The 13,309-nt window shown below is 37.4% G+C and overlaps 1 protein-coding gene across 8 annotated transcripts in view; it reads left to right on the top strand.

The window, feature by feature from the left end:
• MYO16 (myosin XVI) overlaps positions 1-13,309 on the top strand; it is a 358,973-nt gene that overhangs the window by 165,150 nt on the left and 180,514 nt on the right. For all 8 annotated transcript variants that reach the window (XM_031503852.2, XM_021545590.3, XM_021545595.3 and 5 more), the window contains exons 8-9: positions 7,851-7,926; positions 9,241-9,394. In XM_031503852.2, the coding sequence (XP_031359712.2) occupies positions 7,851-7,926; positions 9,241-9,394 (230 nt within the window). The remainder of the gene's footprint in view (positions 1-7,850; positions 7,927-9,240; positions 9,395-13,309) is intronic.

The following is a 13,309-nucleotide window of genomic DNA, read 5'->3' as shown; positions in this document are numbered from 1 at the left end:
CTCCAATGCACTCTCCTACTTAGTAAGACAGATTTAGCCTCTGGCTTTGAGGTTTAAAGGGTTTCATGATGTCAAAAAAAACCCCAAAACAAACAGGACATTTTTTCAACTACTGACGGAATCTCTTCAAGAGTAACTCCTGTACTAGAAAGGATTTCTTCCAGTATAAATTTGAAATATTCCACATAAATAAAAAGAACTTATAGATATCATCAGATCTACCTCATGTTTCTTAGCAAAATATATAAATCCTGTGTCATTTTCAAATGCGTGAAATTGTCATTCTCAACGTATATTCTCCCTTACACACATTTGATTGATCTGGATTATACTCCTCTGATTCATCAGTTCATCAGAACACAATATTTATTTCAGATTGTAAAAGGGACTCTGCTCCTTGCTTAAATTCAGATTATATACCCTCTTACTATAGGAACTAATTTGCTTATCATTACCAAAACAGATTAGTAATTTCACTCAACTATGACTTTTTTTTTCTTTAAGTGCATGTTGCATTCAAAACAAACAAAAAATCTGCATCTGTTTCTAGAATTTACTTCTGTGTAGATGGATATATGAACTCATTGTGGGAGATGACACCTAATCTCTTGAAGTTTGGCCATTGCCACAGGACTTCCTTTGAATGCAGTTTTGAACTTCAGCAACTTCCACAAATGCTTTCAGTGAGAAGCACCTAAAGAAGGGGGTGCTTCTTTAGTGTTTCAAAAATAATGAATTATAGTCACACAGGGGATAAATATTTTCCCTGTCAAGTAGTTGGAGACTTCAATTTATGGTCAGAAAATCCTCTAGAGCATGTTTTATTCAGAGATATCTCACTCCTTTTCTGTAGTCTTTTTTTTCATATTTGGCATATCTGATTGCACTCAGGTAGAAGAGCTGTATTTCCCTTCAGATCAAATTACACTCAGTTTCCTCAAACAGAGAGCTCACTTTAGCATTTCTGCTTGTGATATCTTTTTTTCACTCCCAATATATTCACAAGATTTCTATAGATTATTCAAATGCTAATTGTGGGCAGAGAACATAAGGAATCTGAAATTCACACGATACCAAATGATAACAAATTATTTTGAATTTCATATACAGACTAGGAAAAATCTCAATTTACAAAATTACTATAAAATTCTCAGTGTTTACATGGGTATTTTTAAAGCTGAGGTGTGCCTAGTCTACACTATATATTTGGTTATTGCAGGATCTCTCCTATCTATATAAATTTTATTTTCCTTAAAATAGCTTTTATAGTGACTTTCATATATGAGAGGCAAGTATGAAAAAATATGTCTAACAAGGCTTTTCAGGCACAAACTTTGAGAAGTGGAAGATTTGTGTTTCTGTAATATAAATATATAACTTGGAGGACCATAACTTACAAGCATCTTTAATTGGAAGATCACATAATATTTTCCCTGAGTTATTTTATTTTTCTCTGTTGCACTTCCTGGTAGAGAGAAAAATAGAAATGTAGGTTATCAGTCTTCAAGTAAATCAGCTGTAGAAAACTGACTTTTGTCACCTGCTTTAACAACTGAAAACAGCATTAGGCTTCCCTTTTTTTGTTGGAATTGTTTCAGAGGTTAAAGAGGCATCTTCTTAAACCATATAGGTTAAACTTGCTGACTGCAGAAAAGTAGTGGTGACACTTGGGGAGCTTGAGCTCCATTCCAGGCTCTGTGCCTGAACGGACGCAGTATTTACGGTTCATTCCTCTCACACATAGCCTGATTTGTCCCATTGCCTCCAGTCTGTTTCATTCTTGTCCTTGTTCTAGTGCCTTATTGTCCAATTCATTTGCCTGGCTTCATGTCCTTTCCTTACACGTTTTATCTGAAGCCTGATTCTTTGCACAGTCAGCTTCTGCCCCTCCTCCTTTGCCTGGTTCTCATCCAAGCTTTCATTTTTTTTCTACTTTGACTTCATGCCAACCTTCCTGCCCTTCTGTCCCACTTGCTTACAGTCCCAATCTCCCTTGTTCAATCTCAGTGGTTTTTTCCTCACATGTCACTTTCTTCTTTCATTTTTCTGATTAGTCTGACTCTACCTACATCCTGGCTCCTTGCCACATTTCTCTTCTTCCCTTTCCCTTCATTTATTTCATGCTGTTAGTTCCAGATTCCAGCTTTTTATCTATGCCTTCTTCCATTCCACGCACTCCCCTCAATGCTTTCTACCCTGCTGCTAGTCTTATTCCCACAACCTACTTTTCCTGATTTGTTCCACTTTGCTGACCACAGTTTTGGTCCCCTTTTCTCTGCACTCAAATAGAAAATAAAAAATCCTTCCCAATCTATATTGTATTAAGAATGGAGATCTATAATTAGTTTCAGACATAATTTCCTGTGTTTAGAGCAGTACTGTGGATCAGATTTGCAATTACAGAGGAAATGCTATTTAGCCTCTGAATATTATTACTCTTTTTTAGGGCTTTACCTATAAAATGTTGTCTGTAAGGGACAAGCATACTTATCTAAGGCATACTATTATATAATGGAGAACAAATACATTATTTTAGAAGCTCAGTTTACAGAACTCTAATGGATTAATAGTTACCTTACTCCCTAATGTTGGGAGTCTCTGTCTTGGAATTTGTTTCACTCCCCAGGAGTAAGGTTCCTAACCTATATTTTTCTTTTTTATGTCCTTGATGCTTGGTAATGTGCCTATTATCACCCCATTTCATTAGCTAAATAGTCTCCAGTGTTATTCTAAGGAGTTATATTGCTCCATGACTTATCTGATCTTATTTATTCGAATATAAACATTCACAGGCAGCAGTCCTAGCAAACTGCCTAACAAAAATCACACAGGTGATTTTTGCATGCATTTAACTCAGTCAGTTAAATTTTGCTCATAGAAAACTGGTCCTTATGAGTGCAGAGGTAGATCATCTTACTCAGTGGTGAAGACTGCAGATTATACTGGTGTAACCAGTGATATTTCTTGTGTTCTGTCTAAAGGTTGTGCTGTGTTTTGTGAACATACACCTTAGATATATTTGGTGATTTTACTGTATTTCACACAATAGTGTGAGACTGATGGACAAAAATAATACCGATTTTGATTTAATATTGTTGTTCCACTAGTTTCTTATTGTACATCTTTGTCTCACTGTGAATGACTACATGATGGGGGCCATCAGTGGTGAACTGAGAAGTGTCAAGAGGTAGAACAAAATTGCCAGAAGAAGGTGGTGAGGACTTAGCCTGAGACAACTGAGGAGTGGATATGAAGAAGTGTCTGGGGAATAAAAAATGGAGAAGGAGATTAGGAACCAAAAGGTTGATGATGAACCAGGTCCCTTAGAGATTACAGAATATGTCCAATGCTGAAACAGACAGAGAGGAATGGAGAGAAATTTTGGTGATGATAGGGAAGAAAATGAAAGACTGAAAGAATTTACTGTTGGGGATTCATGCAAATTGGATAATGCATATTCATTGCTGTGCAAAACAGCACATGAGGACATTTGCATAAAACTGCCAGCTTTCTGAATTTAGGACTTAAGCAGGTATCCCTCTGATGATAAAGAAAAGAGAATAAATGATCTGAGTTAGTGGCTCTGGGACTGGGACTTGGATAATAAGAGCTAAAAGCTCAGGCAGAGCCAGCAGTTTATCCTTTGCAGGTGCTCGTACACATCTAATGTCCCTGGCTTCAGTGGAAAATATCTGACCAGAGAAGAGAGGAAGGAAGGCACTTCTTGGAAATACTGGTTCTGCTCTACACCTAATTAATTTCTAATAAAAAATAGCAGTTTGAGAGCAGTTTGGAGATGCCTTAGCAGCCTCAAGTGCATGGGGAGATTCTTGAGGAATCTCTGTTACTCCTTCATGCCCCATATTTCATACTCTGTCACTGCAGTTACATATCTGTGGCAACTTGCAGTCTTACTAACAGTGGTGCTCCTGAGCCTTTGTTTTATCAACAATGGTGCACCTGAGCCTTTGTTTTATAAATCTCAGCATTGTTTTTTTATTTTTTAGATAGCATTTAATGCATGGTAAAACTTAGCCTCTTTTTCAGTACAGGGCAATTGTATTTGTAGGCTTTATAATGTGTGTATTGCAGTAAATTTATTTATGCTTCTTTATGTCACAGAATCACAGAAGGGATAAGATTGGAGGGGACCACAGTGGGTCATACAGTCCAACCCCCCTGCTCAAGCAGGATCATCCCAGAGCACAGGGCACAGGATTATGTCCAGTTCTTGAATATCTCCAGTAAAAGAGACTCCACAACCTCTGTGGGTGATTGCTTCTTGTGCATGGTCACCTGCATTTAAAGAAGTTATTCCTCATGTCCAGGTGAAACTTCTTGTGACTCATTTTCTGCCCATATTGTCTTTTGTTCTGTTGCTCAGAACCATGGAGCAGAACATGGCTCCATCCTCTCGACACCCTCCCAGTCCCCTCCCAGTCTTCTCATCTCCAGACTGAGCAGGCCCAACTCTCTCCATTCATCTGTGCAGGGAGATGCCTCAGTACCCTACTGACCTGTCACTAGGCATCACTGAAAAGAGCTTGTCTCTGTCATCTTTCTATCTCCCCTCAGGTATTTACCCACACGGATGAGATTCTTCTGAACCTTTGCTTCTCCAGGTTGGATAATTCCAGCTCTCCCAGTTTTTCCTCATATGTGAGGTGCTCCAGTCTCTTAATTATCTTAGTGGCCTTTTGCTAGACTCTTCCATGTCTCTTTTGTATTTGTTCAGAAATGGGCACAGCACTGCAGGTGTGACTTCATCTGTGCTGAGTAGTGAGGAAGGTTCACCATAAGTCAAGTAGGGGCAACACTTCCTAATTGCTGTTCAGGGAACCATGTGCTTTCTGCCTAGCCAAAGCACATTGCTCACTCATGTGCAGCAAGGTATTTACCAGACCCCCCTGGTCCTTTTCTGCAAAGCTCCTTTCCAGTTGGGTGGCTCTCTGCATGGTTATTTGGAAATAACCCCTTGGGCCTGGGGTTGTTCTTTTGCACTTGGCCATGTTGAGGTTCATGAGGTTCTTGTCTGCCCGTTTCTCTGGCCTGTTGAGGTCCCTCAGGATGGCAGCACAACCCTCTCACATATCAGCCACTCCTCACATTTAATGCCAACATAAAACTTTGCCCTATCAACCAGATCTTTTTAATGGGGATATGAAACATGTCCCATTACTGTTTCCTGAGGTACAGTGCTGGTTACTGGCCTCCACCTAGTCTACTGACCATCATCAGCAGCCTCTGGGCTCAGCCATTAGACCATTTTTTAGTCCATCCGAGTGGTGGAGTAGCCCATCAACTGTTTCTCGTCGGCAAACATCATGTCAGAACAGGTTGTGAATGGATGTTCACATTCTAGGTTCACCAGTATTTTCAAGGCTTCCTCATTAGTATAAGGTGCAGCCTAGAAGAAGTACAGAAATAGGTACCTTCAAATATATTAGTGATGACCAAAGTCACAGCCCCATGTGCAGTGGGAACTGAAGCCAGAATGGTGCATGAATGGGAATACATAAATCATGGAGAATCTCTGAAGGCCTTCGAAAATGAGGGTAAGATTCTTCTGGCTTGGGGAGAAAAGAAGGAGCCAGGGGAACCTAAAAGGTTGGACTTTCAGATTAAAGTGAGAGACAGGAAAATATTATTTGTAGTAGCATTCTCAACAGTCAGAGGATAAGATATCCAGTAAGAGATAGAAAAATAGAAATATTGCAATTTGAGGAAAAGAGAGACAGCCATCCTTTATGAATACAGAAAAAGTAACTAATTTTGTATTTTGGGAAAGAGGATATTCAGAGATAAGATCTAAAAGGAGAAAATTAAAGTCTGAGATGTGTACTGGTGTTCTTTCTAAAGGTACTGAATAAATAGTTAAGGGTACAAAAGGAGAAGCAAGACAAATGATATTTTATAAGCCGATATTTTAAATAACTACAATTACTGTGTCATTTTCTGCACAGTGAGTCATAATGCTGTCTATTTTTTTAAATTTACATGAATTGGCAAAGACTACAGTGGAAAAACAGGAATATACATATATATATATATATATATATATATATATATCTACACACTAATTTTATTCATAGGTTCTACAATAATTCATTAGGTAATTTGTTATTTCTTGACCTGGTCATATGTATGTTATTTGTAACTCTGCAATTGAAATGATTCTTCTTAGTGGTAATTTGCTGTCATTATTCTACAAATATTTCTTCTGTTAAACACAGTTCTGAAGATATGTATTTTTACATTATAATCTAAATTGTATTTTAAAATACTCCTTCTAAAACACTAGTGAACGAGTTAAATTCCAACACAAGAGAGTTGTGTGTCCAAAATCAGGTTATTGAAATTGTCGGTGACCCAAATACCTTAGTCTTGGTGGCATTTCATCAATGAGTCCCAGCAGGAGATATTTCATTGGCAGCAGGAAGCACTGATATTGGAGCATGGTATTTCTTGTGATAAAAATACAAACCTTTGGTAACCCAAAAAGCTGTGTATTGTTATTAAACTGAAAGTGCATTTACAGCCTCCTTCCTTTAATACAACTAATATCACTTTTCAGAGATTATTCAACAGCTCCATAACTAAGCATGTTCCTTTTTTCCAAATACAGAGAGACCATATTTTTACATGGGTTTTAATTTCTCAGCAGAAAGCAGGGATAATTGGATTTGGAAATAAACCTTTTATGGCTTCCCCACTTCTTGAAGTTTGCTGAATTTTATGCTGCTACTACATGAAAAGAAAGCCAGTATTAGAAAACTGAGGACAGCAAGATCTTTTTATTTTATAGAAATTTGCAACAATATTTTCCTGGTTTTCTATTATTTGAAGCTTGGGATTTTTTTGCATCCTCATTATCATAGTGTTTTCCAGTAATTTTCCTTCTGTGTACTGAATCCAAATTTAATTTTTTTATTAAAATACTTTTTCTATTTATTTATTTATTTATTTATTGCTTGCATTTATGCCAAATGACTATCCTTTTCCTTAGCTGACTTCCAAGTCAGGTCTCATTGATCTCTAGATGTGTTCTTCTTCTCTGAAGAATCCTTTGTTTCCTTCACAACATTTTTCTCCCTGTGCTCATCCTTATCTCTCCTATTTGCTTTAATATATATTCAAAAATGCATATAGTTCTGTCATTTAGTTGGGCTCTACATTCTTATTCTGAAAGTATTTTTTATTCCTTATGCAGTCTTTCACCCATTTCTGACCAGTTTATCAGGACAGACATTGCTACAGCCTTTGATGGGAAAGTATCTCTAGAGACTTAGGTGCCGCCATAGAAGAATTTACGAAAAACAGTTCCTTGAAGGAATTGAAAAATAGGTTTTAGACTTTGTCATTATATGATACTCTGCCCTCTCCTACTGTGCTATAATTTTTACCTTTACTAATAGATTAGATTATTTTGGTGAACATAAGATAAATGTGCCAATTTCTACTACTGACTGAGACCAGATTTACTTCTGTGATAGTGGCAGTGAGTCAGACTCCTTTGACAGTGCTGGCACAGTTGTTGGATTAGTTAGGCACAAGTGCTAATGGGTGGTAGGTTTGTTCCTTTGTGAACTGGTTTACACATGTGTGCTTGGAAGGTGATTTGGGGGTGGAGTTTTGCCAAGGTATCCTGAAATTGTAGGAGAATTGAATTTTACTCTGCCGCTTGTGATTTATAGAAATGTTTTTAGTAGCTGAAGAAGGTGGGGGTTGGGAGGTACTGCCTGTGGTTTATCATATGATTTCAGATAGTGCAGGAAGGAAGGAATAAACTGAGTGACAGGCACCTGTCCTGCTTCTCCCATTTCAAACACCTCTGGTTTTGCCCATTTTAGACCAATCTTGTGAAGCTGCTTTTGATGCACCAGGCTAATCCCAATCTTCTTAACTGCAATAATGAAAAGCCTTCAGGTAGGTGAAAATCCATGTACATGGTGTATGTATTAGCTATTGTGACACTGTTTGCTTTCCTTCCTGCTTTCTTAGCTGTAGTTTATTTAGTGTGTAAAGTTATATTTACATACACATGTGCACATTCTTACATGCATTGCTGAAAACTGCTGGTCATGGTAACGCAGGATATCATATCAAATGACAGCATGTCCTTCCACTTGTTTCATTCCCTGTTTATTTTTAGCTACATTTCTTACTTGTGAGTTCTTCCCTGTCTTTGTGGTAGCTGTATTCACACATTTTTGGTGTTTTCTCACTGAGTTCCTTACTGTCTCACCTGTTTGTAGTACAAGGCCTCTTGAGTTGGAATTTCTACAGCTGTTGTCTGAAAACAAATTAAACACCTAGTTTTGAAGTGTAGCTGCCATTGTTTACTGCAGAAAGCACCTTCTTAAACTAAACAGCAACGGGGTGCTGGAGCACTGGCTCTAAGGGTAATAGAATTGTGGAGTCTGATAGGTTGGAAGGGGCTTCAGATCAATTGATCTAACACAGAGACCAAAGCAGAGCTAATGTCACTAATGCTAGCTAACAGTGTGGAAAAGAAGAAACACATTGTTGTTCAACATTCTGTGCCTAGGATAAAATGAAGATGGAACTCAGTAATGTACATAATAGAAACTTTCTGTCAGATTATGGGTGGAACTTCCCTTGCATAATAAAGCAAACCATCTCATGCTACAAGTGCTGTACTGCCTACAAATACAGGGAACTTCATGACACTTAATCTCAGAAGAATTGTTTGTAGTTAGATAGAGTTTTTATTTGTAAAAAGAGCTGTGAACTAAACTCAGATAATCTAACAATACATTTAGCTAACCATATTTTAGTAAGTATTTAACACAGTTACCTGTCTTTCTGGTCTGCAAACAGAACTGTTTTCAGCACTTCTATATGTATAAAACATATAAATCTAGTTTGTAGAAATGTAAAACATTTTAAAAGGATTTAAGTGTATGTTTTAACAGAAATAAAATGTTGAAAAGGGTTGTATGGTTTTTCCTGAAGTCCTGTAAATTATTGAATACTTCGGTTTGGTACACAGCACGAACAGTTCTGAGGTTTTGCATATGAAAACTTAAGTTTGTACTGAATTTACTTTGCCTTTGTTTTCCCAGTAATTTTAAGTATTATTTTATGAGTGATACTCGAGCAATTCCTTTTGTGTTATCTAGCCACATGTTTAGTCTTAATCTGATATAAAAATTTTAATACAAAGGAGATTTTCTGCACCATTTTCTTGTCTGATATCTTGGTGTTCCAATGTCTTAGATGTTGCAGCTTCTGATTTTATTGAGGAAATGCTTCTGAAGGCTGAAATTGTTTGGGAGGAAAAAATGAAAGACCCTTTAGCTGTTTCTACTTTATCTCAAGAAGAGCCATATGAAGAGATCATCCATGATTTGCCCACAATTTCCAATAAACTGTAAGTAAGTGCTGGTGGTGTTATAGAGCAATTCCCTGCAGCCAGATTATCCTTTGAACCATATCTGCCAATCCTGTGTGTGTTTGGAGATATTTAAATCCCACCTGGACCTGGTTCTGAGTAACTGTCTTTGCCTGAGCAGGATGAATGGACCAGGTGTCCTCTAGGAAGTCCCTTCCATCCCCAGCCATTTTGTGATTCTGTGTGACTTGATGGATCAAGTAACTTTCGTTTTGAAATATCCTGAATAAACTTTTGAATTTTTATCTCTTATGTCCTTTTGTCAATCTTAGTTTTATAATTATAGATTTTGAATAATAAAATATATTATTACAATTGCCAGCAAGAATTACTTGGGGTTGCCTTAGCAGAATTATTAGAGGTTAATACTGTAGACTTAAACATCCTTTTTTTATGGTAGATGGGTATAGTGTAAGTAAAACTATCATTGCCTATGAGAGAATCAAGGACAAATCCTGAAAAGAGAAAAATCAGATATGTGATTGCAGATGAAATTTTACTGGTCAAAATTATATTTACAAATTTATATTTAGATTTGTACTGCTTAAAATTCAAGCGGAATCAAGTAGCATTTAGCAATGAGGATTTAAAACTCAGTATCGAAGAGTCCATTTGTGTCTTAAATTGTAAATGTTGATACTTTTGCATTTCCTTGTCAGCCTGAAAAAAAGATTGCCATGCATATGTGAAAAGAGATGTACAATAGGTATGAAGAACAATTAGTTGTGTTATGGTAATACAAGACATACTGATATTTCAAATTCTTCTTTCCAGATACCGTGATCCAGGGAATTTTAAAAGTTACAAGTAATGTTTTTATACAGTGTGCAGTTGCCATATATTGAAAGTATATATTTGTTAGTTGCAAAACACTGACTATAATTTTTCTGTAGTAATCAATGAAGAGTGTGTGAAGAAAACAATAACCTCTTATAGAGAGACAGATAAGGTATATTTGCTTCCATTTCATAGGAGTTATAATTTATGGTTGGCAGAATGAGTGTAGATACATTAAAATTTGGAAGATGTGAGCAACTGTCATGAAATGATCAATCTGTTAAATTCAGAACTCCATGGGATATGCTGATAATTAGCAAAGATTCAATATTTCATGGGTGGTAAACACAGTGTGTTGTTTCTGCTTCATGATTTGTAGTCATCAATATATGTAACTGGATATATGATACTAATGTTTATGAAATTACTAATTTTTCATGCTTGGTAATTCCTTACAAAATAAGCAGTCCTCTAGTCTGACCTATTGTTTCAATAACATAAATCATACTCCTCTGATTTATGTGGTCTTCAATTGTCTTTTAAATGGAAAATTTTAATTTTGAGGCATGAAACTAAGCCTTTGGATTCTGAAATGTAACTAAAACTTTTATTTTTAATTATTGATATGTTGTAATACTAGAAGTAGATGGGAGGTAACACTTGTACCTATGTAATAATGCCTAGCAAAAGTTATTCTAGAGGTTTTAGAGACTTTGAGAACTTAGTCATCATTCTTGTATCTAGATGATGCATTTCCATGTGTTTTGTATTCTAGAAGTTTGTACTGTGGTGTATATATTGCACTGAATACTGGTTTTAGTGCTAACAGCTACTAACCTCTGGAAGATGTGACCGGCACATATTTTAAGTGGTCTGAAAATATTTTTTCTGTACTCCTTCCTTTCTCTAATACATCGATTATGATAGCTATTTTTTGAGAGTTTTCTGTATAGTGACTCTTTATATGACAATAATGCAACCTGCCATGTGTAAAAGCCTTCATTGGAACTTTTGAAGAAGCAAAGCCCACTGAAGAAAAAAACATAGAAAATTGATATATGTGTGGAATTGGCTGAGTTTAGCTTCTATTGCCAATGTATCCCAGTGTAGGACTGTATCTAGTTAGTGGTGCTTGCATGAGAATATAGCATGAGGTGAAGCCAAAGCCAAAGCTCAGCTCCGTGCACGGACTTTGGCAGTGATCCTTTGTGCATAGCCAGGGGGCCATTATTAGGATACAGTAAGCTTGAAGGAATGCTACCTTGGCATGTTCTCGAGAATTTTAGAGTCTGTAGGTTTAGAGACTTCCTCAGCCAGAGCTTTGCAGTCAATTCTTCTGTCAGTGCAGTGAAATATCAGCTGGCCAGCCAGCTATTCTGAGATGGGAGCATTCTTGGAAGGCTAAATTATTGGTGTATCTTGCCCATGCATATCTCAGCTATCACTACTGAATATGGAAGACTGTTGGTGAACCATACCACACAGAGTTCCATGATACTTATAAATCCTCTAACCTTAAAGTGGCTGAAAATCAGGTGTCATCCAAAAGTTAGTTATCTCAGGTTTACAGTATCATGCTTATAATTGTGAAACCTAAAACCTTTGCAGAGAGGTATTATTCCAAATGATAGTAGACATATTCTTAAGATACAGTGAATTATCCTCCCGAGTGGCTCCATGCTTCCTGTTAGAGAGGCAACCTAGATGCCTGGTTTCAACTTTTTTTCTTCCCATGGCTAACGTTGAAAACAAAGAGTTTCATCCTTCATGCTCTGTTAAGAGTCTGTAGATATGTATACATTAGTTTGAAGACAAATATCTGTGCTATTTTTGTGTACCAATGTCTTGGTTTGACAAGACAGGAGTCTGTGAAGGAGGGCAAAAGCTTCCTGTGCAATGGAGAAGGTAAACCCCCTCCCTCCGAATTACCAGGATTTTTAAATTAAAAGGCTCTCAGGCAAAGATATGGGAATAGGAGTAACAATTCTTTACTAGGAGAAACTAAATAACAATTTAAAAAGGCAAATGCAATTGGTACAAACAGAACTAGTGATAAAGTCCACAACCTGACACCCTGAGGAGTCGGGGTGTTGGTAGCAGTCCAGTTGAAATGACAACTGCTCCTCTTGCAGTGTCTGATGAATTGCAGCTGAAGTGGTGATCTTTAGAAGGGTATAGTTTTCTCTGAAGATCTGGTGGCAGTTGGGCCGGTCTTCCTCTGGGAATCCAGCGGAGGGGCCACTTCTCTGGGAATCCCGCTGAAGGAGCTGCTTCTCTGGGAATCCCGCAAAGAGAGAGCTGCTCTGTCTCCCAAAAGGTACCCCTTTATACAATAAAAGAGTGCTTGGCTTCCCCCTCTGGGTGGAGCATCTCACAATGGGATGGTGTTACGTTTCCAGCCCTGCAGTGAGTCAGTCAATGGCCCATTAACAAACCATTACCTCTTCGGAGCAAACCATTGTTCTTGGACGAGATAATAAACCTGCCCAACCTCCAACAGATGGCAAATAGAATACAAGCTTATCTTACAAACCAGGACAACCAAACCAATATTTAGTGCTGAAGAGGAGTGGTCAATAATGATCCACATGTACCTTTGATTTATTTTATATTGCATCCATTCTTCATCAACTCTTTAGATGTAAGAAAGTAATATGAGGTGGAAAGTTTTGCAATAGTTCCTAGTAACTCCATTTTGTGTCGATATTGCTTTGTGGCCATTTCTCAGAAGAAAACAGTATTCAAAAGCAGACTCAAAGATGATGAACAAATTATAAATAGATGTGTTTTGTCAGCAAATCTAGTTTTGCTGGTCGAAATTTAAATTACAGCATTGATTTCTGGAAGAACACTGTGAAGAGATGAATTGAAATCCAGGAGAGGAAACAAAATTTAGTAGTCAGTATATTTGAAATATGCTGTTACCAAGCAAACCTGGCTTTCTGCATTGCACTCAGTCTCACCAATGAGGTGTGGGTGGCACAGGGCAGGGTTGAAGTTATTTCTCTTTGTTACTCCTCTTGTCTTGCTATTTTCTTGTGCTTTACACAGGCCTTCCATAAGCTGCAGCATCTTTGAGGCCATACCTGCTCCAGCACAGTTCCTTGGTCATAACTG

Source organism: Lonchura striata, chromosome 2 (genome assembly GCF_046129695.1).
Source record: "Lonchura striata isolate bLonStr1 chromosome 2, bLonStr1.mat, whole genome shotgun sequence".
NCBI lineage: Eukaryota > Metazoa > Chordata > Aves > Passeriformes > Estrildidae > Lonchura > Lonchura striata.
Note: the sequence above shows the minus strand (reverse complement) of the source record. Positions and strands in the feature narration are given on the sequence as shown.